Here is a 24,059-nt window from a genome sequence, read left to right on the forward strand (position 1 = left end):
TGATTTCTCTGACTGTAGTACAGATAGTACAGCTGTTTCTGACAATTCTGAGAAGCATGATGGAGAAGCATGGGGTAATTGAGATTTATTCAAAATGTTTATTAATCACTTTCCTGCCACTAGGGCTCCCAAACTAATGTACAAGAAAATACAGTATATTATAAAACATTTAATGGAGAAGCTTGGGATAATTATTATTTGTTTATTTGAAGTATTTGTTGATCGCTTTTTCTGCCACCAAAGCAATGTATAGAAGAAATGTAGAAGAAAATATATTGTGAAATTTTTTTTAAAGTATTATATGAATACATGAATAAGTCTTTATTGTTTAGCAGCTATGTGATCAGTCACAGTTGTTCACCATCTCCATACATGACCAATTCCAAAGTGGGTGAGATTTTTAACAGTGTACTTTTCTGTAATTCTGTCTAGGCTGTACCACCTCAGGCCCAAGTGCGCCAGAAGCTGCTACTGGGAACACTACCAGGCAAGACAATCTCTTACCTAGATTACCATCACCTCTCAGGGCTGGGGAACCTGTTTTTTCTTTTTTTTAATTCCAGTTCTCATTAGCCCGCTTCTTAATAGTAAGACATGATGGGAAGAATAGTTTGCCAGTATCATGGGGGCAAAGATTCCCCGCAAGATTCTGGTGAAAACAAATAGGAAGCAAAATAAGAAAATGATCTCTATATTGTACCTAGTGCCAGAATGGAAATGTATATGGTTACTAGGTCTCAAACAACCCCTGGTAAAACATTGAAATCCAGGTTCTCAACCTGTTATTATGAGCCCCTTTAAACTGTGGACAAAAACATTTCAGTATAACTAATGGAAAACAGTAGGTAATGGAAAACAGGCAAGCCAGTGTTAGAATTCTGGGATTTGGAGTATCCAAGTTCAAGTCCACAAAAGTGTCTAGCTCTGAGCCGGACCCACTTCAAAGTTGTTGTCCAGATAGAAGGTTAAATAGAGACGGAGATGGAGGAGAGAAATATTTTTGTCCTTAAGGTGATTGGAGAAGAAGTGGGATATAAAGGTCACTGATATATAACAACATTCCCTTTGTCTTGGGTCCTGCCACTGGCCCTCTGAAAGAAATGGATGGAAACATGCCTGTGTAAAGGGCATAGGCTTGAGATCATAAGGCGACAATAACTACTGTGCATCAATAAGGAATTAACACAATGACAGCAACTCCTACCTCCTCAGAACTAGCAGCCAATAAAACTGCTAAGATACTTCTCCTGAGAATGGACAAGTTGCCCTTGGCCATCATCCTGGCCTCTCTTCCTCCCATTTTTAGAAACACTCCATTTATTATCACCCCTTCATCTGGTGCTCCCTCCACCATCTATTTGTGATTTGCTTTTGATTCTTAGCAATGAAGCAGCTGCCAAAGGGAATCAAGAACAGCAGCCACAGCCTGTACCTGAGGGGACAGCCAACACCAAGGAGAAAAGGAAGAGACCTGCATTGGACAGAAGAGAGATAACAAGGCCTCGGATGCCGCCCAGAGCTCAGTCCCGCAAGGCCATTGTGGAGAAGTTTGGAGGGTAAACCAGTGCCACTGTCTCTATTAAAATCCTTCTGTTGGCCCTTTTCTTTCTTATCCAGTATTTTACCCTCCTTGGGGAGCACACAAGCTTCTTCCTTTAGTCACAATAACTAGAGCACTAAGCATTTTAATGGCAAACTTAGAGCCCAGGCCCACAAGCTTTTACTAGGTTCACGTTAGGACATGGGAGGCTAGTTTTAGGTGTTTTTAGACTTTCCTCACATTTGCCTATCCAAAAGACTGTGGCCCTATCCAGATGGGCCTTTTAGTGCGTCCTGGCGACATACTAGGGTTGCCTCAGGGCGTTGCTTATATATGCCCCGCAACCCTAGTACGTCGCCAGGATGTCAAAATGGCGGCGCCCTGTCTACATGGGCGCCACCATTTTGACGTGACGGCCGCATTGCGTCCAAACGGCACAGCATGGCCATTACGTCCTGGCACCGCTGCAGGGCACTTGTGGCACCCTTTCAGCGGCGCCAGAAGGAGCTCCAAAACAGAGCTCCTTTCTCCGCTTGTATTGCTGGCATAGCCTTTACTGGATGTTGTCGGGGTGTCCTTGGGGCATGAAGCCCCAAGGACACCCCTTTCCAGGCTGTGGGGAAGCAGCGTTTTGCCACTTCCCTGAGGCCTGAAAAAGTGGCAGATAGAGGCCTCTGGGGATGCCGCTGTGGCCGCTGAGGCCCCAATCCATTGGAGAAAGGGGCGGGTGCAGGCCGCCCCAAAGGGGCAGTCTGTATCCCGCCAGTATTTCCTTATATAAGCCTGGCTAAGTTTTAAAATCGTCAGGATGGGCTTTCTCTCTTGGTCATCACAATGAGGTTTGGTAAGGACATGAGAGATGGCCTTCTGAATAGCTGCTCCAAGGTTATGGTATTTCCTCACTCACATGGGAGACTAGAACTGTACCTACACTGCAGAATTAATGCAGTTTGATCCCACTTTAACTCTGTGGCTCAATATTATGGAATTCTGGGGTTTGTAGTTTTGTGTGATATTTAGCCTTCTCTGTCAGAGAGCCCTGGTGCCACAACAAACTACAAATCCCAAGATTCCATAGGATGGAACCATGGCAGTTAAAGCAATGTTAAACTGCATTAAATCTGTAATGTGGCGGCAGCCTAAGTTGGCCTCCTTTCTGCTCTCTGTGTGCCAGCAAGCAAAGACCTTTTTATTTAGGTAGGCTGAATAAGATTTTCTTAATGGTGGTGCTATGCTTTTGTATTCATTATTTTGTTTTAATTGCTTTTGAACTCTATTAAATTAAAGCTTTCTTATGAGAATACTCATTTGAAATATTTTAGTAGCAGAGTATAAATAGTTATAAATATATTTTGTTTTCCTCTGTAGTGTAAGTTGCCTCGGGTTCCTTGTTGGGAGAGAGGCAGGTTAGAAACTAAATAAGACAAGAAATATAGGCCTGGTTACAACACCTGGCATCCTTGTTGTCCAGCTGAGAGATCTAAAGAAGGTCCAAGACAGGTGTTAGCTAAGAGCTCTGCCTGGACACTGGTGTTGCACCTTCTTTAGATTCTTTTTTCTGATTTGGTACTCCAGGCAAGACCTTAGAAAAATTGCTTTTGTGGACTACATCTCTCTGAACCTCTCAGCTAGAATAGGCATTGGAACTGTAGTCTGAAACAATAATGTTTCTAGATTCTGCTGCACCAGGTGGATACATCTAGCCACACTTTAATTTCCCACTGTGCCTGTACCTATCATTGCTATGAAGCATTAAGGGAAATGTAAAGAGCAGCTACTTTATCTGCTCTGTGCTTCCTGGAGTGATGCCACTGAAACCAGGTAAACTCACCAGAGTTCAGTGAAGGGGGAGGGCCCAGAAGACTTTTGTCTAGGGCCCCCTCAGACCTTGAATTATCCTTGACAAAATAGGTTCCTCTTGGAGAAAGCTGATGAATAAATTAACATATGCACAAACAGCCTAGATATTGGCCGTTGACTCTAACCAAACAGGTGTTTGTCCAGAATCAATTTCTGTCCAGTAGAAAAGAAAGGGAAGAAACAAAGTGAATTATTTGAATCCTATATGTGAATATTTATGAAGTATGTTTTGTTTGTTCTCTTTTAACATGCCCTTTATCTTCAGTCTTGGTTACTTCTAAACCACAATGCTCCTCTTTCCAAAGGGCTGCAGCTGGGCCTGCCCCTAACATCAAGAGGACAGGAGGGGCAAACACTGTAAAGAACATGTTGCTGGAATGGTGTCGGGTCAAGACTCGTGGCTATGAGGTAAGAAAAACTTAAGAAATGGGAAATCAACATACATACCCACATGTGCTCTTCACTTCATGGTCCTACTGTTCCCCTGGAACAAATTGGGTATATTTGTTTTCTCTTGATTATAGTGGGAAGGGACAGCATTATCTGTATATCTGAAAGTAGGCTTGAACAGCTTTTATAAAATATTAAGATCACACTCTTATGCATTATTACATGGGAGTCAGTCTGAATGAACTCAGGAGGATTTACTTCTATGTAAATGTGTGAAAGGAATGGGGTTTTAAAGGATTTAAATGGAAAAGCTGCTTCATCCACAGTTAAGGTCATGGTGTAGAGTTCTCTCCATCACATCACCACAAAAAATATACTGTTTAAGTGCTGCTGCCAACTTGACTATAGATAGGCTTTTATCATATTTGGTTCAGCTTTATATAATCTCAGAGGCATCCCCAATTACACTTTCAGGCTCTGCTGCAGGGATGTAGCCAGGATTTTAGGAAAGGGGGGGGGGGTCCAGACCAAGTGCCACCATTATAATGGGGCTTGGGTGCGGCGGTGCAGCAGCACACACCATTCATTTTTCTAATAGAAGGGGGGTCCGGACCCCAAGGACCCCCTCCCCTCTGTTGGCTATGTCCCTGTCTGCTGCCTTCCATGAACAGGTTCTACCAAGTTTCTGGTCCCAAGGTAGATAATTCCATACACATAGTTGAGAAGCAACAAAGAGCCAGATGAATGCTGTAACAGAATAACAGTTTCCAGGGACTAGCCTGGTAGCTTTAATACATATGGTTCTGTTGGTGTTCTTGGATAACTATGCAGGGACAATTAAAAAGCATATTCTGAGATGATGGGGGATCTGCTCAGTATTGTTATGTTTACTGAGTACAATGGATTGACTGGGGATAGACAAACCTGTTGGTTTCACTTTGTCATCAACTTCTTCTTTAAGTTATTCCCATCCCTTGTTTAAAGAATTTTTTAAAACTGGACATGTTATGAAAACCAAAATCAAAGTTTAATCCACACTAGCACCAACTGCATACCAATGGTTCCTTTGTATTCTCTTGTATTTTATGTTGAAATTCATTCTGAGGCTGTAGCATGGAGATTAAGAAAAGACCTACAATTAAAAGTTCCCCTTATTTAGCCCCCCTATGTTAGCTTTAGTTTCTCCCCTCTCATCTGCCTTGTTGAAATAATATTTTATTTATGAATTTAAGAGATTTCTAAGCCACCCTTCAGTAAAACTGACAGAGCAGTTAGTGTAAAACAGAAGTGATAAAATATAGAGCAAGTTAAAACAATACAATGCAGAACCAGTCAGAAGAGCAGAGTAGATGAAGAAGGCATCATTAAAACCAGCGCCATCCTTGTTTCAGAATTGCCAGGCACTTAATGCACTGATCTGCCACACAGTGAAAGCCTTACTGAAGAGCTGAGTTCACATGAGAGTCAATGTGCCACCTGAAGCACTGTGTGAGAATTTAAAAACTCTTTCTAGTAACAGGGAGAAATCTGTTTTGAACAAGAACTTCAGCACACAGAGAGCTTTATTTTATTTTATTTATTATTTCATTTATTGGATTTATATCCCACCTTTCTTCCAAAATGAGATTCATGCTTCTCTCCCTCACCATGAACCTAACAAGAAGGTCCCTCTCATCCACCCCCACATGGTTACTAGAAATGCTACTTGCAGTACAAGGGCACAGTCAGCATGAGGATTACTTCAGGGTAACAGAGGGTTAATCCCTCTCCCTTACATGCTGCAGTTTCAATTCAGAATGGACCTTTTGTCTCTAGGTCGCTATTAATTTTTTAAACAGATCTCACACAATATTATAGAAAATGCATTTAATGTCATGTGTACTTAGGCCCTGTGCATTAGGCACTTTGAACATACTAAAAGCACTTCACAGATGCCAAGCAACATCATTTCTTTGCATCTGCCTACACACTGGTTTTCAATGGGGTTTAAATAGGCTGCTCCCCAGACTATGGTGACATTATCTTCTTGTCTATCGCCCTTGGATATATTTAGCAAAGTCCTCAAAATGGTAGTGCTATCATACACACAGTATCAGCACACAGTAAAGTGTTGCCATTTGCGAACACCACACTGGGTGGGAGGTTACCGGCAGGATGTCCAATTCGTGGGATTTTCATTCACATTTATTTTTAAATCTACATATCTTGTATCATTACAACAATATGTTCTTCCTGGAAGTGACAAACACATACAAATGCTTAATGTTCTATTAGATTATTCATTATTATGCTTTTGTTTCAAAGTATTAACTAAAACTATCTTACAGCTGATCAGGGAGGGGAAACAGGTGTCTCAATTTTTTTTTTTTTTGGTTTAAAATTTATTTTGCAGATATCTAATGATAATTCATCCATATAATTTAGGGTTCAGGTTTCACAAACTTTGAGCTAATCATAATGAACATATTCCTAGATATTGTACATTTTCCTCCCAGCCGGATCATTTCATATATTGCAGAAGTAGTAATTATTTGATTGCCACAAGTGTAAGTTAGGGAAAATCTGTCTTTTTCCAGCCAGTATTTTTATACCTATCCAAGGCAATTCTAGATGCTTTCAATGTGGACAGACAGATGCATGTTTTCATATATCTAAAAAAAAGGCATACAGATGTTTTAATGCCAAAATATTGATTTACATAAGCCTTCCCTAACCTTGCGCCCTCCAGAAGTTTTGGATCACAACTCACATAATCCCTTTCCAACTCAACCAACAATTTAAATTCCCATGCATTTGGACCTGGGACCAAATCATTTCCCCTTAGCCTAACTGTCCTCACAGGACTGTTGTAAAAGGTGCAATGAGAGAAAAGCCCATGCATATGACCAAAATGTTTGGAGAAAAGAAACGAAACAAAATGTGCCATATACTAAGGGTGAAGGTATTCTGCATTTGCAATAGCTCCAAGACTGTGAAACCCGAAACTTGAAAAGCATACTTGGGGGGCCCTAGGAGTGTACATCTTGAAGTTCTGTATTTCTTTTTTTAATGATTAATTTCAATTAATTTGCCTAAGACTATAGGCTGCAATACTATCTTTAGTCACTAGGTGGTGACTAAAGATAGTTTTGTACTAAACTAGTACAAAACGATGTTGATGTTAGGCTATTTTTCCAGAGAGTTTTTAGGCAGCTCCAGTTCGGCCAGAGGCATAGGAAGGGAAACAGCATGCCATGCACAGCTTTTGCTTCTCTCAGCAGGGCTCCCAGATTATTTAACAAGTTAAATTTTAGATACAAAGAGAGAGAGAGAGAAGCTCCTGGTGTCTGGTAATAATGGAAGGTGAACAGGCAGAAAGACTAAGCCGGCACTAAGGAAGAGGTAACCACAAGACCAGTGAGAAAGAAAAAGAGTTGAAGAGAAAGAGCAGGTAGACCACATGGGTAGACGAGTACGTAAGGGAAAGAGAGTGCTTGCAATGGTGGGTGGGTGAGGGCAGAAGGGCACATGAGTGGGATAGAGAAAGATCCAGGTGAGTGAGTGAGGGGTTTCTAAACTGTGTGAAAAATGTTAGTTTTGGTATTTAATAATAATAATGCATACATGTTCCTAAAAAACAAGTGCTTGTAACAACTGCTCTGTGTGCATGTGTATCTCTATACGTAAGAGAAAGCATAAGGAGGGGAGACCTGTCCCAATTCCTGTTTCTCTTTCTCATCCCAGCATGTCGACATCCAGAACTTCTCTTCCAGCTGGAGCAGTGGCATGGCTTTTTGTGCCCTCATCCACAAGTTCTTCCCAGATGCCTTTGACTATGCTGCTCTCGACCCAGCAAATCGTAGAGAGAATTTCACCCTGGCTTTCTCCACTGCTGAGTGAGCATCCCGTCCATCCCAAAATACCTCAAATATAAAGCAGATTGGGATAGCTTTGAAAGAGTGTGTAGGGCTTTAAAGGGACATCAAAGCTTTATAAGCAAACCTCTCCCATAGGAGAATAGTTTAGAGCTGGATTGCCACCCCCAGGAAGACTCTTTCTGCAGCCACCTAGCTTCTGAAAGTGGGAAAACCTGGAACTGGTCCTAATAGGATGATCATATCAGACAAGCAAGTGGGAGTAGACAGACCTCAAACAGTTAGGACCCCAACCATGTAGAGTTTTGAAGGGAAGCAGTGGGTCTTTGTCTTATGTTTAAAAACTGCTGTTGTTTAAAGATTAACAAGGAATAACACAGCCAGCACCAATCAAGAATCTAGCAACATGTATTTTGGACCAGCTTTGAAGTTTCTCTGATTTCTTCTATGACAGGCCATATACAACATACAGTGGTACCCCGGGATACGAAATACCCACGTTACGAAATTTCCGGGATACGAAAAAATCCCATAGGAAATAACTGTTCCGGGTTACGAAGGTTATTTCGGGTTACGAAGAAAATTTTGGTGCTTTTCGGCGCTTTTTCGCACGAAATCGCGGCTTTTCCCCATTAGCGCCTATGGCATTTCGGCTTGAGAATGCTTTTCGGGTTACGAAAGCGGCGGCGGAACGAATTAATTTCGTAACCCGAGGCACCACTGTATTACAATATAGTTGTTATGAGAATATGGATAACAGTTCCCAGGCTATCCTTGTCCAGGAGGGATTGCAGCTGGCAAAAGGGGTGGGGGGGCAGGAAGCTTTATGCCACAGGTGCCACATAGGCATTCACACAGAAAGAAAGATTTAAAAGTACACACACCCCTGTACTGAGAACCTGATATTTCAAGAAGAGAACACAAAACTTCTTCTAAACAAGTCCGACTCCCCCTGTCTTTCCCCTTCCACAGGATTACCAAAACTGTTTCAAGGCCCACCAATCCAGGCCATGAACCAAACTGAAATGGAGGAAGACAGTCAGTTTAACCAATAAATTGTGCATTTATATTGCCACATATACACACCATGCTTGAGCATTTGGCTCCAAAAGAGGAATATTTGCATTTGACTGAGTTTTCCAAATGTTCTTCTCTCATACTTTTTAAGGGGTGGTTGATATCACCACCCCACTCTCACAAACAGGCTCTAACCATTGACTATACCAATGTTGGTGAACCTATGGCACACGTGCCAGAGGTGGCACTCAGAGCCCTCTTTGTGGGCACGTGCGCCATCACCCTGGCACAGAGTTTGCTAGAGTTCATCACTAGAAAGCTAGAGGGGTGCAGCACTTTGCAATAAATAAGTGGGTTTTGGGTTGCAGTTTGGGCACTCGGTCTCTAAAAGGTTTACCATCACTGGACTGTACCCAACCAGTCAACCCTCTTCTATTAGCTGTTGTAAACCAGAAGAGGCAAAGTTTAAGCAAACTGGCAACAGATGACACTTGTACAAGCCAAAGTAAATAACTGAGACTCATCCAATGAAAGATGACCAAGCAGTCCTCTAGCCATGGAAAATGACGGTACATGAAAGAAAGTGCTGACTTCAGAACATAAAGTGGAGACCTGTCATGGAGCTATAGCCAGTGATGGAGTCATGGACAATGATGAGGCCTGACACAGGTTCACTGCAAATCCTGCAGATCTGGGGGATAGACGCTGTATTTTTGGAATTCCGAAGTTCAAAACATTTTACTTTTGGGACTACAACTCCCAGAATTTCCCAGGAAGTGTCTGTGCTGGCTATCATATTCTGAGAATTATACAAAACAGTTTCCAAGCTGTGGCTAAATTATTTATCTACCAGCAGTATTGCACAAAGTAGAGAACTAATCATAGGTGCAGTACAAACCGCCTGCAAAAGGCGGGCTGGAGCCGCCTCTCTGTGCTGCGCAGTGTTACCTCAGCAACCAAATGGTGCAGTACTGCTGCGCAGCAAAAAGAGCATGTGGAAGCAGTGCCAGTTTGTGGCACAGATGCGACACCACAAGCGCTGTAGGACGTTGCGGTGATGTCGCAGCTGCGCCACGCCATTTGGACGCGGCATAGCTGCAACGTCACCGACACATGAGACCTGTGGGCAGAGCCACACAATCATGGCTACCCCCACACGTACTAAGGCTCGGGAGCATGCAGTTGGTGTGCACTGCCGAGCCCTAGTTTTGGCCTCAGGCTGGCGCAAAGCACCAGTGAATATCAGGCCTTAGTTTCAAATTGCAGGAGTGGCATCCATTCTTTGAAGGAATGGATACAGAGGTACATGAAAAAAAACACCATGACATTTAAACAGTTAAATTTAAGGACTATGTATGCGGTGGGCACATAGTGGTTATGTGGCAGACACATAGCAATCATTACCAAACCATTAGAAAAACACAAGGCACATCAACCAGATAATCAAATTAAAGGCAGATGCCGTCTCAGTTGATCATACTGCTCAGACATCCAGTTAAACAACTTTTGAAATATAGAATAGTTTTCCTTGCACATTTTTCTCCTTTTTAAGGTACATGACAGAAATTAGGCCAGACTTCAAAGACCAGACAATCTTGCATTTCTTTGCATATAACTTCTTAGATGGACCATGTTTTATATTGCACTCCCTCCTGTTCATCTTGAATCAGTTTTCCAGCGTGGGGTCTTGTTACATTTAAGTGTGAAGGACTGTGCACTCAAGGAGGGGATTTCCAGAGTCAGTGAGGCGGGGAAAAGTATCAAGGTAAGCTGCTCATTGATAATCTCTGCCTGACGTTTTCATAGGAAACTTGCCGACTGTGCCCAACTTCTGGAGGTGGATGATATGGTGCGCATGAGTGTTCCTGATAACAAATGCATCTACACCTACATCCAGGAACTTTACCGCAGCCTGGTGGGGAAAGGGCTGGTCAAGACCAAGAATAAATGAGGAAGGAGGACAAACGTATGCTTGAGACTAACTGGAAACTTGAGGAATGTTGGGTGAAACAGGTGAGAGGGACTTCTTCACCTATGTAGAGTTATCGCCTGGAAATTCTGGGTCACAATGGACTTCTGGAAGTATAGGTATTCCTTATAATGAACCCATTTTCCTTCCTACAGTGGGACTACCTCAAAGATATGTGCCTCAGAAGTCAGATTTGCAAATGAAGCCTGTATTTGTCTTTAAAAACCAGTCATGAGACAAAGCATACTAAAGGCAAATATGTAGGTGAGGATGATCACAGTCTGTGGCACAAAGACATCTATCCCCCTTTGAGGAAGCATGTGATAAACATATCAAGTTTGTCCCACTAAATATTGTATACATAGTTTTTTGTGGGTTTTTCGGGCTATGTGGCCATGTTCTAGAAGAGTTTCTTCCTGATATTTCACCAGCATCTGTGGCTGGCATCTTCAGAGAATGCTGGCCTAGAAGAGAGCTGGGGATATGTGTGTGTGTGTGTGTCCAGCTCTGTTCTAGGCCAGCATTCTCTGAAGATGCCAGCCACAGATGCTGGTGAAATGTCAGGAAGAAACTCTTCTAGAACATGGCCACATAGCCCGAAAAACCCACAAAAAACGATGGATTCCGGCCATGAAAACTTCACATTGTATACATAATTTGGCTGATAAGAACCAGAAGGGAATGGAACTCCTGTCCACTGAGCTATCTTAAACAAACAATGTTTCTTTTATTTTAACAAAGGCGTGGTACATAACACCTGCAAAAAGCAGGCTAGGACTGCCTCTCTTTGCTATGCAGCGTTACCCCAGCAGCCAAATGATGCAGTACCACTGTGCAACAAAAAAGGAGCGCTTAGAAGCAGCTCCTGTCTTCTGCGCTGCAGCAAAGCGGCACAGGACAGAGCAGTGGCATCGCAGCTGCGCAGCATCATTTGGACACTGCACAGCTGCGACATCACCAATGTATGGATGGGGCTGCGCAATCATGGCGGCCCCCACACATACTAGGGTTAGGGAGCGTATGGTTGGTGTGTATTCCCCAACCCTAAATCGGTGCCAGCACGGCACAAAAGGCCGGTCTGTACCGTGCCTATGAGATTTCTTTCAGTGTCAACTTCAAAAACTAAAAGTACTTTAGGTATTGTAACTAAAAAGTTCAAAAAAGATACCAACATACCGCAGAGTGGCTGACACCTCTACTAGAGCAAAAGGGCATATCTCAAATTATCCTCCAATCTACTTCATTTTAGCTGAGCAGCACAGGTGTGAAGAAGTATGACACCTGCAGTCAGAGGGAAAGGGTGCTGTGAAGTCTTTTGTCAGTGGAAAAAAGAAATCTGAACAGCAGTGATCTCATTAACATTTGAGAGATAATTCTGGTGGGGTTGTAGGACCAGGGATAGCTGTTTTGGTATGAAAGAGGGTTTTGGAGTTCTAGCAGTAGCATAAATCAAGAAGGTTTAAATATGGTAGGTAGTGAGCTTAAGTGGGTTCTCAAATGGGGAGGGCAGGGAAGTGTCAAATGAGGACAGTACATGAAAATCAAATGAGGACAGTAAAGAAAATCAACCTAGGAAGATGCCTTTGAAACCATTTTTATGCTTCTGTATAAAGAGGGTTCAAATTCAGGATTCATCTTTGTTTGCTTTTCAGGAAGAAGCAACAGAGATATACCTCACATAGAGGGTCTCTATTCTGTAGTTTCCTTAACATAGCTCTAAATCAAACCATGGTGGCTTATCCTCACTAGCACTAGATGTTTGCTTCTCACAGACATCTGCTTTTGGGATGTTCAGGAAAGGAATGGCAAATCCTCCTCCAGCCTATGCTGCCATCACATGTGTCCGTGCAGAACACCAAATCCATTAAAGCAAAACTGTAGCAAGTCAAGACAATTATCATGTACTGTATTTGATTTAAACTACAGTGCCAGTCCCTTTCACCAAATGATGAAGGCTAACTGTAAGACAGCAAAAACAGCTTTCTTTGAAGGTAAAACACAGACACTCCAAAAAAATTTTAAAACTACAGAGCAAGTACAGACTGTAGTAAATACAACACTACAGTGTTAAATTATGCTCAAGCCAGACGCTGAAACCTCACCTGCAGAAGTACCATTGAACTTTGAGGAAACATGGCTAGGTTCAGGCTGCTTGGAATAAATAGTGAAGAAGGAATAAACAAGATACCAAGAGAGCTTTTGTGATGTAAAAGAAACTGATACATTGGGCCTACAACTCCCATTGAGTCTAGGCAGCACAGCCAATGGTTAGGGACCACAGCAGTTGCAATAATATCTCGTGGGCCACAGCTGCCCACCCGTGTCCCAGACAGAGTCCTGGTACTGAAAACTGATTCTGGGGCTAAGATATGGTGATTCCTAGCTTACACATATAGTCCTGGTGTGTTTTAGCAAAGTTTGGGAACAGTTCTTAACCTAGCCATATATTGTATACATGGTCCTGGGCAAATGAATCACAAATATATGTCCATTCTGAACAAATTCTGCCAAAAAACATCAGATGAGAAGTTTGCCATAAGTCAGAAATGACTTGAAGGGACATAACAACAACATCATTAACCACAAATCCAAGTACTTAAAAGATGAGGACAACTGTATCCACGTTTCTGCATAGATAATATCATTCCTTTACATTAATATGGGCAGACAACCTTAGTGATGAGAGCTGCAGCAATGCTAGCTACCATGCCCATGGATACCTTTAGTGGCAGAAGAAAAAAAGTATTTTTTAAAAGAAATTTATAACCTAATCTATGTACATTTATTAAGAAGTCCCACTTTTTAACAGGATTTATTCCAACTACAGGCCACAGTCCTATGCATATCAAATTGCAACTCTAAACACATAGCCAGTGGTTGGACTATAACTCTGGAGATCAGGGTTAGAGTCTGTGCTCAGCCATAGAAACCCACTGGGTGAATATGTGGGTTTTCATGGCTGAATATAGAATACAGAAACCCGCTGGGTGGCCGTAGGCAAGTTACATGCCCTCAGCCTCACAGGAAGGCAATGGCAAACCCCTCTGAACAACTCTTCCCAAGAAAACTCAGTGATAGGGTTGCCATAAGTCAAAAAGAAGCCATGCAACAACAGCAACAAATCCTATTAAACTGAAAGACCTTACTATATCTCAGTGGTAGAGCACATGTTTTGCATGCTGAAGATCCCAAATTCAATCTCCAATACCTTCAGCTAAGCCAGGATAAACACTTGTCTGAAACCCTGAAGAGCCTCAGCCAGTTCTGTTAACAATACTGGACCAGAAAAGCTGAAAAATCTCACTTTGTATGTTCCTGTGCTCTTCCACTTAGGTCTGATTATGTTTCACATCAAACTCCAATTATTACTAGCAACATGGTTTCATGGCTTCACCTCACTGTCCTGTTCCATGCACAGGGCCTTCCTGCTGACTCCACATCACTTCCCATTTCAAAAATCCCACTGTGGACAAAACAGTTCAGTTCAACCAAAGTCAATTATATTTTCACCTCATCTGCTGCCTTTTCCCAGCAATGTTTACAGCATTGGTTTAAAGTGCACAACAAAAACACAAAACTGCATATGATAGGAAAAAGGAAGAGTAACCAGGTCCCATACAACACAAGGAGTTTGCCTGTATTTTATTACACTGAAGCAGGAAATTGTATCTTCCCAACGTTACAACTTCTGGAGTCCTGTTCCACCTCGGATGCAGAGTTTTGTCAACAAGAGCAACCCAGGGTTTTATCAAGTATATTACTTTGTTACTAAGCAATCTTGGGAGCAATCTGTTTCATCCCACACATCTACAGTACTGTGAACATACAGGGGTGGCTCTCCAAATTGATGGTACAATAAGCAGGCAGAGAAGTTTGGGTTGGCATTTGTTGGCATGGCCAGATCACTCGCTTGTTGGCAAGGGTGGGTCATTCGCTTGGCCGCTTCTCGCTGAAATTGCGGGTGTGTTCTTCTGCATTGGCCAGGAAACTCTCACGGTCCTTGGTGAACTCCTTAGCCAAGTTGGGACGCAACGGATAATCTGGTTCAGGGTTATTCACCAATGCTATGAGTGCCTGGATCACTATGAGAAAGTAAGGAGGGTCACAAATAGGCCTGAACTCACACCTTCAAGCAGAGAATAAAATGAAGTGAACTGGACAGCTCAAGCAGGCTCTGTGTCTACATACCATGGTGCATGTGCCCCCTTGTCATACCTTGGTCTATTTTTGTGTACGGTTTCCAGTTCACATCACTGATGATTGGCAGGCACACCTCACCCATCTCATCCACATTGGGATGGTAGATCTTAGTCTTGAAAGTTACCTTGGGGGGCTTGAGAGGGTATTCGCCTGGAAAAGTGATCTCAATCTGGAATGCCCCTTGATTGTATGGAGGGTTATCCTGGGAACAAAGACAGGATGGGAGTATGAATCAAGACAAGATGCTAAGGACTGGAACCTCCTTAGGAGTCCACCAACAAAATTAAAGAGCCTGGGCCTATGGAATCTCTTTCTGTCCTGAGCCAGATAGTTTAGGGCCTCAACTAAAAATCATCTCTCAGTGAAATAAAAACACTGAGATGTTGCTGTTTTTTAATGAGGCCTCAAATACATTTCCTGAAGGAGCAGACTCACCCCCTAATACCCACGTTACTGGCTGACACATTAGGATCCCCTTTGAGGCCTGCCATTTCCCCAGCTTGCCCAAACTCACCGGTACTAGAAGCCCCTTCCAAAGCATGATGTTGGTTTTATCTGCCTCAATATCCTGGAAGCATCGGCCCCCTTTCCTCTTGATCTCATCTAGCTCCTGAAAGGACAAAACACATAAGGTAGCTTCAGGCCCAATGAGAACAACTGCCCAACAAAACCAGTCACAGTGACTCCCTGGTTAGCCAGCCGAAGGAGCCTTCCCCAACCTGGGGCTCTCCAGATGTCTTGGACTACAACTCCCATCATTCCCAGCTGGCATGGCATGCTGCTGAGAAATGGTAGGACATGTACTCCAAAATAGCCATAAGGCTAAGCGATCAGGCTGGGAAATACTGAACTAGATAAAACAATGCTCTTGCCCACAAGAATGCTCAGGAGTAGAAAAGACTTAATGTTATTATTTTTGCAACTTCCCTCTTTCAGTAGAAAGATATTAATATGACATACACATAGACAAGTGATGCACTCATAAGCTTCCCTTTCCCCTTCCCCTTCTCTTCTCTTTCTCCAGCATCATAACCAGGGAAACACTGGAATTTCCAGTTTACTATAGTTTAGTATTGCACCCAGACCAAAAGCTAGGCATATTGTTTCTTAACTATGATTGATTGAAATAAATAAGCTTTATAGCCTGTAGTTAGAATTCAAAGACATAACTATGGCGCGGTACAGACCATCCAAATGCACCGTGCTCCCGGCAATACTAGGGTTAGGGAGCTTGCACCAACTGCATGCTCCCTAACTCTAGTACATGTGGAGGGCACATTGATTGAGTGGCCCCACCCACATGCCACATGCATTGGTGACATCGCAGCTGCGCAGAGTTCAAATAGCACTGCATAGCTATGATGTCACCGCAACTTCCTATGGCGCTTTGCTGCATTGCAACTACACAGCAAACAGGAGCTGCTTCTAAGCGCTCCTTTTTTGCTGTGCAGCAGTACCGCGCCATTTGGTTGCTGTGGTAACGCTGTGCAGCAAAGACAGGCGGCTCCAGCCCGCCTTTTGCAGGCAGTGTGTACCGGGCCTATATTAGTCTAGATCAGTATACAAAGGGATGTTGTAGCCTATTTGAGACTAACTCAAATAGTCTTTATGCCGGCCTGTGGGCGGGGTGAGAGATGGGTGTCTGCACACTCCAAGCTCTAACGATGACGACCGGGCTCCCTTTCTAGATGGCATGCACCATGATGACACACCTCCAGTGCAGCACCCAAATGGAGCAGCACCAATGGGGTGTCATCATGGCGTGCCGGTGTGCCTATGACACCCCTTCCAAAGAGCAAGAAGAAACTGCTTTTCACGGCTTCTTTTTGCTCTCTCCAGGGACCGGATCGGTGCCGCTGTGTGTAGTTGCCATGACATTGATCCGGGGTAAAAAGGAGTAGCTGCATGCCACCAATCTGTATAGCCCCTGCGAGAAAGAAGGTGATAGCATAAGCCCATTCATAGCCATAAAGGTCTCTTACTAGGCACTTTATTCCATGCATGTGAGGAAGTAGATTTAAGTCTACAAAAGCTTATGCTACCAACTTCTTTCTCTTAGTTAGTCTCAAAGGTGCTACAAAATCCCTTTACAACCCACAGTTAGGTTCGCCAGTTTGTCAGGGCTGTACAAAACAAAAGAGAAAACTTCCACATAATTGCATTGGAACAGTGAGAGGGAGAATATAAGAACATAAGAACCCAACATTAATCTAGTATTGTTCCAATCACAATAAACCAGGCATTGCAAAGGCTTTTGGGCTATATCTCCCAGAACCCTCAGCCGGTAGCCACTGATTTGTGTAGCTTGCTTCCTGCAACTCACTTATATCTGCTACCTTGATTTCTGTGACATTCCCTCACTGAAGTCAGGCACCAACCTGATTTAAGAAAAACATGACCAGAAATTAAGTTCAGGTATCAGGGCAGTTCCAGGGCCTAAATAACCTACAGGCAGTAGGTCCTGTCTTATCTTGGAAGGTAAACAGGGTCAGCCCTGGTTAGTACGTGGATGGGAGACTGCCAATGAATACCAGGTGCTGTAGGTGATATTTCAGAGGAAGGAACTGGCAAATCCACCTCTTGAGTATTCCTTGCCTAAGAAAACCCTAAGAAATTCATGGGATTGCCATAAATTGACAGTTAACTTGAAGGCACATAATAATAATAATAATAATAATAATAATAATAATAATAATAATAATAATAATATCCCACACCTCCGAACGATCAAAGTGGCTTACATTAAAATAAACCAATAAAATACAATATCAGTACAATATCATATAATATTATAACCCTACCTCAACCCTCCCATCAGTAATAAGAAAATACAAGTAAATTATCAATTATTAAAACAACAATTAATAATTAGATAATTAACAATTATTAACAATAACCAGAGCAGAGGCAACTAGGCGTTTGTCAACAATCAGTCACAGATTGTTAGGGTATTGATCTTACACTGGAAAGGCCTGCCGGAAGAGATATGTCTTGACTGCTTTTTTGAAGCAATCCAGACTAGTGATATATCGACTCTCCTCTGGCAGGGCATTCTATAGCTTGGGAGCGTCAGATGAGAAGTTCCTCTGAGTAATTGCAACCCACCTAGTCTTAGCTGATTGCAGTAGATGTTTATTTGAGGGCCTCAATGTGCGGTGCGGATTGTATGGTTGAAGGCAATCCCATAGGTAGGCTGAACCCAAGCCATGAAAGGCTTTAAAGGTTATAACCAACACCTTGTACTGTGCCCGGAAATTAATAGGCAGCCAGTGAAGGGATTTTAATATCGGTGTAATATGGCCACTTCTAGATCTTCCAGTGACCACCCTGGCTGCCATATTTTGAATTAGTTCAAGTTTCCAGACTAGGTGCAAGGGTAGCCCTATGTAGAGTGCATTGCAGAAGTCAAGTTGTGAGGTTATCACTATGTGTGCAATAGTTTTTAGGTCCTCAAATTCCAGGAAAGGGCGTCATTGGCATATCAGCCAAAGCTGATAACAGACACTCCTGATAACAAGCATACACATAGAATCATAGAATCATAGAATCGTAGAGTTGGAAGAGGCCACTAGGGCCATCCAGTCCAACCCCCTGCCATGCAGGAAATCCAAATCAAAGCATCCCTGACAGATGGCCATCCAGCCTCTGTTTAAAGACCTCCAAGGAAGGAGACTCTATCACCCTCTGAGGGAGTGCATTCCACTGTCGAACAGCCCTAACTGTCAGGAAGTTCCTCCTAATGTTCAGGTGGAATCTCTTTTCCTGTAGCTTGCATCCATTGTTCTGGGTCCTGTTCTCTGGAGCAGCAGAAAACAAGCTTGCTCCCTCTTCAATATGACATCCTTTCAAATATTTAAACAGGGCGATCATATCACATCTTAACCTTCTTTTCTCCAGGCTAAACATCCTCAGCTCCCTAAGTCATTCCTCATAGGGCATGGTTTCCAGACCCTTCACCATTTTTGTCGCCCTCCTTTGGACATGCTCCAGTTTCTCAATGTCCTTTCTGAATTGTGGCGCCCAGAACTGGACACACTGGACATACATCATGACTGTTCCAGAAGGATCTTTCTTAATTTGAGCTCCTCTAAAAGTTACTTCTATGCCCTTCCTTTTCCTTTTGCAGTAAACCTAACTCTACACAGACTTGTGTGTTTATGTAGTTGGCCCTTCTTATACACGGATTTTTTATATGTGGATTCAAGCATCCACGGTTTGAAAATGTTCCAAAAAAGTATAAATTTCAAATATCAAACCTTGATTTTCCATTTTTTATAAGGGACACCATTTTGCTATGTCATTATATTTAATGGGACTTGAGCATACATCAATTTTGTTATCCACAGGAGGTCTTGGAACCAAACTTCAGCGTATATCGAGGGTCCACTGTATGTGCCTTTAAGTCACCTGTTGACTATTGGTGAGGTTGACCCCATGAATTTCACAGGGTTTCTTTATGCAAAGAATACTCAGAGATGGTTTTGGCAGTTCCTTTCTCTAAAATAGAGCCTACAACGCCGTAATCCATTGGCATTCTCCCATCTAAGTATTAACCAGGGTTAGCTTCCAAAACCACACAGGATCTGGTGCCTTTAGAGCAGTGATTCCCAAACTTTGGTCCTCCAGATGTTTTGGAGTTCAACTCCCAGAAGCCAGAGCCACCTTGACCAACAACCAGGAATTCTGGGAACTGATGTCCAAACTATCTGGAGGACCAAAGTTTGGGAATCACTGCTCTAAAGGCACCAGATTCTGTGTGATTTTGGAAGCTAAGAAGGGTCAACCCTGGTTAACACTTGGACGGGAGATTGCCAATGGACTACAGGGGCTGTAGGCAAAACCACTGCTTTAGAGTATCTAGGCAGGCTCTTACACACATTTACTTGAGGGTTAGTCCCACTGAATCTAATAGGCCTCAGTTTTAAGTAGATTGATATAGGGTTGCACTGCATCTGAAACTTGACACAAGCAACTTGGGCACAGAAGTGTTTTTCTCAGGTTTTAACAGCCTTTCCATTCAAAGAGCTGGGCATTTGAGGGCCACTTCCTTATGTTCAGTAAACCTTCAGCCTGACAGTAATCGAAACTGAAAGTCACCACCAAAGGAGGACTTGGTGCTGATCTTGTGCAAGCATTTCCCTGCCAAAGCCTGCCTACTACTGCCTCCCTACTCCTTAGACCTAGAACTGCAATTGCATTCATTACACTCCTGATTCCCTCTTTATTTCATCTATTAGACAGGGCTTTCTGAACCTTTTCTCCAAGAACGCTGATTTCATTCAGAGGCAGTTTCTCACAGAGTGTGTCAGATCCATAAGTACATTCATGGGGATGTCACAGCGACTGGGCGATTCATTGTCTGTTGCCCAGACCTCCATTAAATCAATGTCTTTAATACTGGTTTTGTTATTTGCTAGTGAGGAACCGGATTGTTGGGGGACAAAGTACCCAATTCAGGTTGTTGTTGTGTCCCTCCAAGTCATTTTTGACTTTTGGCGACCCTAAGGCAAACCTATGCTAGGGCTTTCTTAGCAGGTTTCTTCAAGGGGGGCGGGCTTTGCCATTGCTTTCCCCTGAGGCTGAGAGAGTGTGGCTTGCCCTAGGTTACCCAATGGGTTTTGATGCTCGAGGGGGGACTCGAACCCTGGCCTCACCTGACTTATACATTGCATTAGACATTAAGACTGCCACTGCTTTCTTCATAGCATTTAGGAAATAATCCAGTCTGTACACTGCTTTAACTGCCTTGGCTCGGTGCTAGGGACTCCTGGGATTTGTAGTTTGCCGGTGCCAAAGCTCTCTGATAGAAAAGGCTAAATGTCTCATACAACGACAGTTCCTAGAATTCCCTAGCATGGAGCCATGGGAATAGAGCCACAGAGTTGTAAGAGACTGCAAGGGCTATCCAGTCCAACCCCCATTCTGCCATGCAGGAACTCCCAATCAAGGCACCCCTGTGACAGCAGGCGGCCCTCCAGCCTCTGCTTCAAGACCTCCAAGGAAGGAGACCCACCACACTCTCCGAGGAAGGAGTGTCTTCCTCTGTCGAACAGCCCTTACTGTCAGGAAGTTCCTCCTGATGTTAAGATGGGGTCGCTTTTCCTGCAGCTTGCATCCATTGTTCCTTGTCCTGTTCTCTAGAGCAGCAGAAAACAAGCTCACTCAGCTAAAGCGGTGTCAAACTGGGTTCTCTCTGCAGTGCGGATGCAAGGCATCCTGTAGGAAAAGGGACAGGAATCCGATCTAGGGGTCGCTTTTCCCCAGCCCCTGCCTCCTTCCTTCCTTCCCTTCCCTTCCCTCCCAACTCCCAGTCCCTCTCCTCCCTGAACCCGGGGCCCCATCCCTCCCTCCTTTCCTCCGCCTGCCTGCCTGCCTGCCTTCCCTCCCTCCCGAGGAGCCTTGGGCCCAGAGGAGGGGGACAGTCTACCTTGGCCAGTCTCCGGTTCGTGGCTGCCATTCTGTCCTGAGGGCCACCAGAAGCGAAAGCAGCAGCTCCTTGGCTCCGAGGCCACTCCTGCAGGGAGGGAGTTTCTTTTCCCCTTGCATTCCCAAAGCCCTTCGGGGCCAGATCGCCTCCCTTCCTTTCAAATCCGAAGCAACCGAACCTTTATTATTATTACTGTTATTGTGTGCCTTCAGATCCTTGCCTGTCATGGGCTTTTCTTGGCCAGATGTTTCAGGGTTGGATTTTCCATGGCCACCCACTGAGGCTGAGAGAGTGTGACTTGCCCATGGTCACCCAGGAGGTTTCTTGGCTGAGCTGGGATTCGAACCCTTGTCCCCAGAGTCATAGTCCAACTCTCAAATCATTACGCCACTTTGGGTCCTTGAACCTGGATTAGGCTTTGCATACTGGGATGGCTCTCTCTAACCATTAGGGCTTTTGATGCTTCTTGTTGTGTACCATCAAAGTCGCTTCTGACTTCTGGGGCCTCTATCACAGGGTTGTGTTGGGCAAGGTTTGCTCAGAGGGGAATTGCCATTGCCTTCCTCTGAGGCTGAGAGAATGTGACTTGCCTAAGGTCTCCCAGTGGCTTTCCATGACTGAGTGAGGATTTGAACCCTGGTCTCCAGAACCTGAGAACCAGTGTGGCTTAGTGATTTGAGTGTTGGACTGCTGACTATGGAAGATCAGCATTCAAATCCCAGCTCAGTCATAGAAACCCACTGGGTGACCTTGGGCAAGTTAAACTCTCTCAGCCTCAGAGGATGGCAATGGAAAAACCCCTTTGAAGATACTTGCCAAGAAAACCCCATGAGAAATGGGAAACAAAGTGAAACCACACAACTCTACAAGTCCCGTCCAGCAGAGCTGTTTAGGGTGATAAGGGAACTGACACAGGTTCCACTTGTGCAGAACCCTTTGCTTAACCCGACAATGGCCTGCTGTGATGTTTTTAACAACTACTTCGCAGATAAAATCTTTCATATAAGAGCCGACCTGGATGCCGGGCTTGCTGCAGAAGGGACTGATGAGGTGTCCAGTGAATCCATTATTGAGATTAAACTAGATCGGTTTGAGTTTGTGAATACCGATGATGTGGACAAGATCCTTGGAAATGTGAAGAAGACGACATGTCCACTCGACCCCTGCCCATCATGGCTGGCCATCCAGGGGGTTGATGCCTTGATGGCATTTCTTAGAGATGTCATCAAGACATCCCTTAGGGAAGGTTGTGTTCCAACTTGCTTAAAAGAGGCGATTGTTAGACCGCTCCTGAAAAAAACCTTCCCTGGACCCCCTGGATATGAAGAACTAGCCCATCTTCCATTTTTGAGCAAGGTGATCAAGAGGGCTCTCGCCCTTCAACTCCAAGTCATCTTGGATGAAACTGATTATCTAGAAACATTTCAAACCGGCTTCAGGACAGGATATGGGGTGGAGACTGCCATGGTTGCTCTGGCTGATGATCTTCGTCTAGGCATTGACAGAGGAAGCGTGACCCTGTTGGTGCTTCTAGACCTCTCAGTGGCCTTCGATACAATAGATCGTGACATCCTCTTGGAACGCCCGGGAGAGTTAGGAGTCAGTGGCACTGCACTCCAGTGGTTCCGGTCCTTCCTCTCGGGTAGATTCCAGAGGGTGATGCTCGGGGAGAGTCGCTCCTCGAAAACTGAGCTTAAATGTGGTGTCCCTCAAGGCGCCATACTGTTCTCGATGCTATTCAACATTTATATGAAGCCACTGGGAGAAATCATTTGCAGACATAGGGCAGGGTGTTATCAGTATGCTGATGACACCCAAATATATTTCTCCATGTCCTGATCAGCAGCTATGACAACAAATGGCATTTCTCCCCTCAATCAGTGTCTTGAAGCGGTAATGGGCTGGATGAGGAAAAACAAACTCAGGCTGAATCCAGACAAAATGGAGGTACTTACAGTAAGGGCCCCCAAACCAGGTATAGGTTTGCAAACTCCAGTTCTCGATGGGGTCACGCTCTCCACAAAGGACTGTTCGCAGTCTGGGGGTGCTCCTAAATCCATCGCTTCACATGAGAAATCAGGTGAATGCGACGATCAGGAGCGCCTGTTATCATCTCCGGCTGATACGCCAGCTGCGCCCTTTCCTGGAAGTAAAGTACCTAGAAACTGTTGTACATGCACTGGTAACTTCACGACTTGATTTCTGTAATGCGCTCTATATGGGGCTACCCTTGTGCCTAGTCCGGAAACTTCAACTAGTGCAAAATATGGCAGCTAGGCTGGTCGCCGGAAAAACTAGGCCCGACCGAATAACGCCTGTCCTAAAATCTCTTCACTGGCTGCCTATTAGTTTCCAGGCACAGTACAAGGTGTTGGTTATAACCTTTAAAGCCCTACATGGCTTGGGTCCAACCTATTTGAGGGATCACCTGCTCCCATATAATCTGCCCTGCACACTCAGGTCCTCTGGGAGGAATCTATTGCAGCCTTTAAAAACCAGACTAACTGCTACCTCCCAGAGAGCCTTCTCTGCAATTGCTCCCAAACTATGGAACAGCCTGCCGGACGAGAGCCGTCAAATTGCCAGCTTAGACAGCTTTAAAAAAGCTGTCAAGACAGATCTCTTCTGGCAGGTCTTTCCTGAATAAAAGTGCCCAGCCACAGAATGACTGCCCCTCACATCATGTATCAGCCCATCACTCTGTCCTCATTATATATATATATATTAAATTCTGTTTTAATAGATATTTGAATTGTAACATGTTTAATCCTGGTTTTTTTTGGGGGGGGGATTTGGGACACA

The 24,059-nt window shown here is 44.0% G+C and overlaps 2 protein-coding genes across 6 annotated transcripts in view; one reads left to right on the forward strand and one right to left on the reverse strand.

Moving 5' to 3' along the window:
• SMTNL1 (smoothelin like 1) overlaps positions 1 to 12,524 on the forward strand; it is a 20,836-nt gene extending 8,312 nt beyond the window's left edge. For 2 of the 3 annotated variants that reach the window (XM_042440671.1, XM_042440657.1), the window contains 5 exons: positions 433 to 487; positions 1,383 to 1,556; positions 3,706 to 3,808; positions 7,514 to 7,665; positions 10,468 to 10,904. In XM_042440671.1, the coding sequence (XP_042296605.1) occupies positions 433 to 487; positions 1,383 to 1,556; positions 3,706 to 3,808; positions 7,514 to 7,665; positions 10,468 to 10,612 (629 nt within the window). In that variant the 3' untranslated portion in view covers positions 10,613 to 10,904. Of the gene's footprint in view, positions 1 to 432; positions 488 to 1,382; positions 1,557 to 3,705; positions 3,809 to 7,513; positions 7,666 to 10,467; positions 10,905 to 12,282 lie in introns of those variants that run through there. The other variant, XR_006100771.1, reaches the window with a different exon arrangement.
• Positions 12,525 to 14,257: 1,733 nt separating this feature from the next.
• UBE2L6 (ubiquitin conjugating enzyme E2 L6) lies at positions 14,258 to 21,500 on the reverse strand. 3 transcript variants are annotated; one of them, XM_042440697.1, is made up of 4 exons: positions 21,478 to 21,500; positions 15,345 to 15,440; positions 14,819 to 15,032; positions 14,258 to 14,712 (listed from the first exon to the last, which is right to left on the reverse strand). In XM_042440697.1, exons 2-4 carry the CDS (start codon positions 15,369 to 15,371, stop codon positions 14,558 to 14,560), a joined length of 396 nt encoding a protein of 131 aa, XP_042296631.1. In that variant the 5' UTR covers positions 15,372 to 15,440; positions 21,478 to 21,500; the 3' UTR covers positions 14,258 to 14,557. The 3 variants fall into 3 exon arrangements, with proteins under 3 accessions (XP_042296631.1, XP_042296626.1, XP_042296617.1); XM_042440692.1 differs by lacking the exon at positions 21,478 to 21,500 and adding an exon at positions 21,258 to 21,412 and having other exon boundaries at positions 14,846 to 15,032; XM_042440683.1 differs by lacking the exon at positions 21,478 to 21,500 and adding an exon at positions 21,204 to 21,403 and having other exon boundaries at positions 14,846 to 15,032.
• Positions 21,501 to 24,059: the final 2,559 nt, after the last annotated feature.

The sequence above is a fragment of the Sceloporus undulatus genome, chromosome 1 (genome assembly GCF_019175285.1).
Source record: "Sceloporus undulatus isolate JIND9_A2432 ecotype Alabama chromosome 1, SceUnd_v1.1, whole genome shotgun sequence".
NCBI classification, from domain to species: Eukaryota; Metazoa; Chordata; class Lepidosauria; order Squamata; family Phrynosomatidae; genus Sceloporus; species Sceloporus undulatus.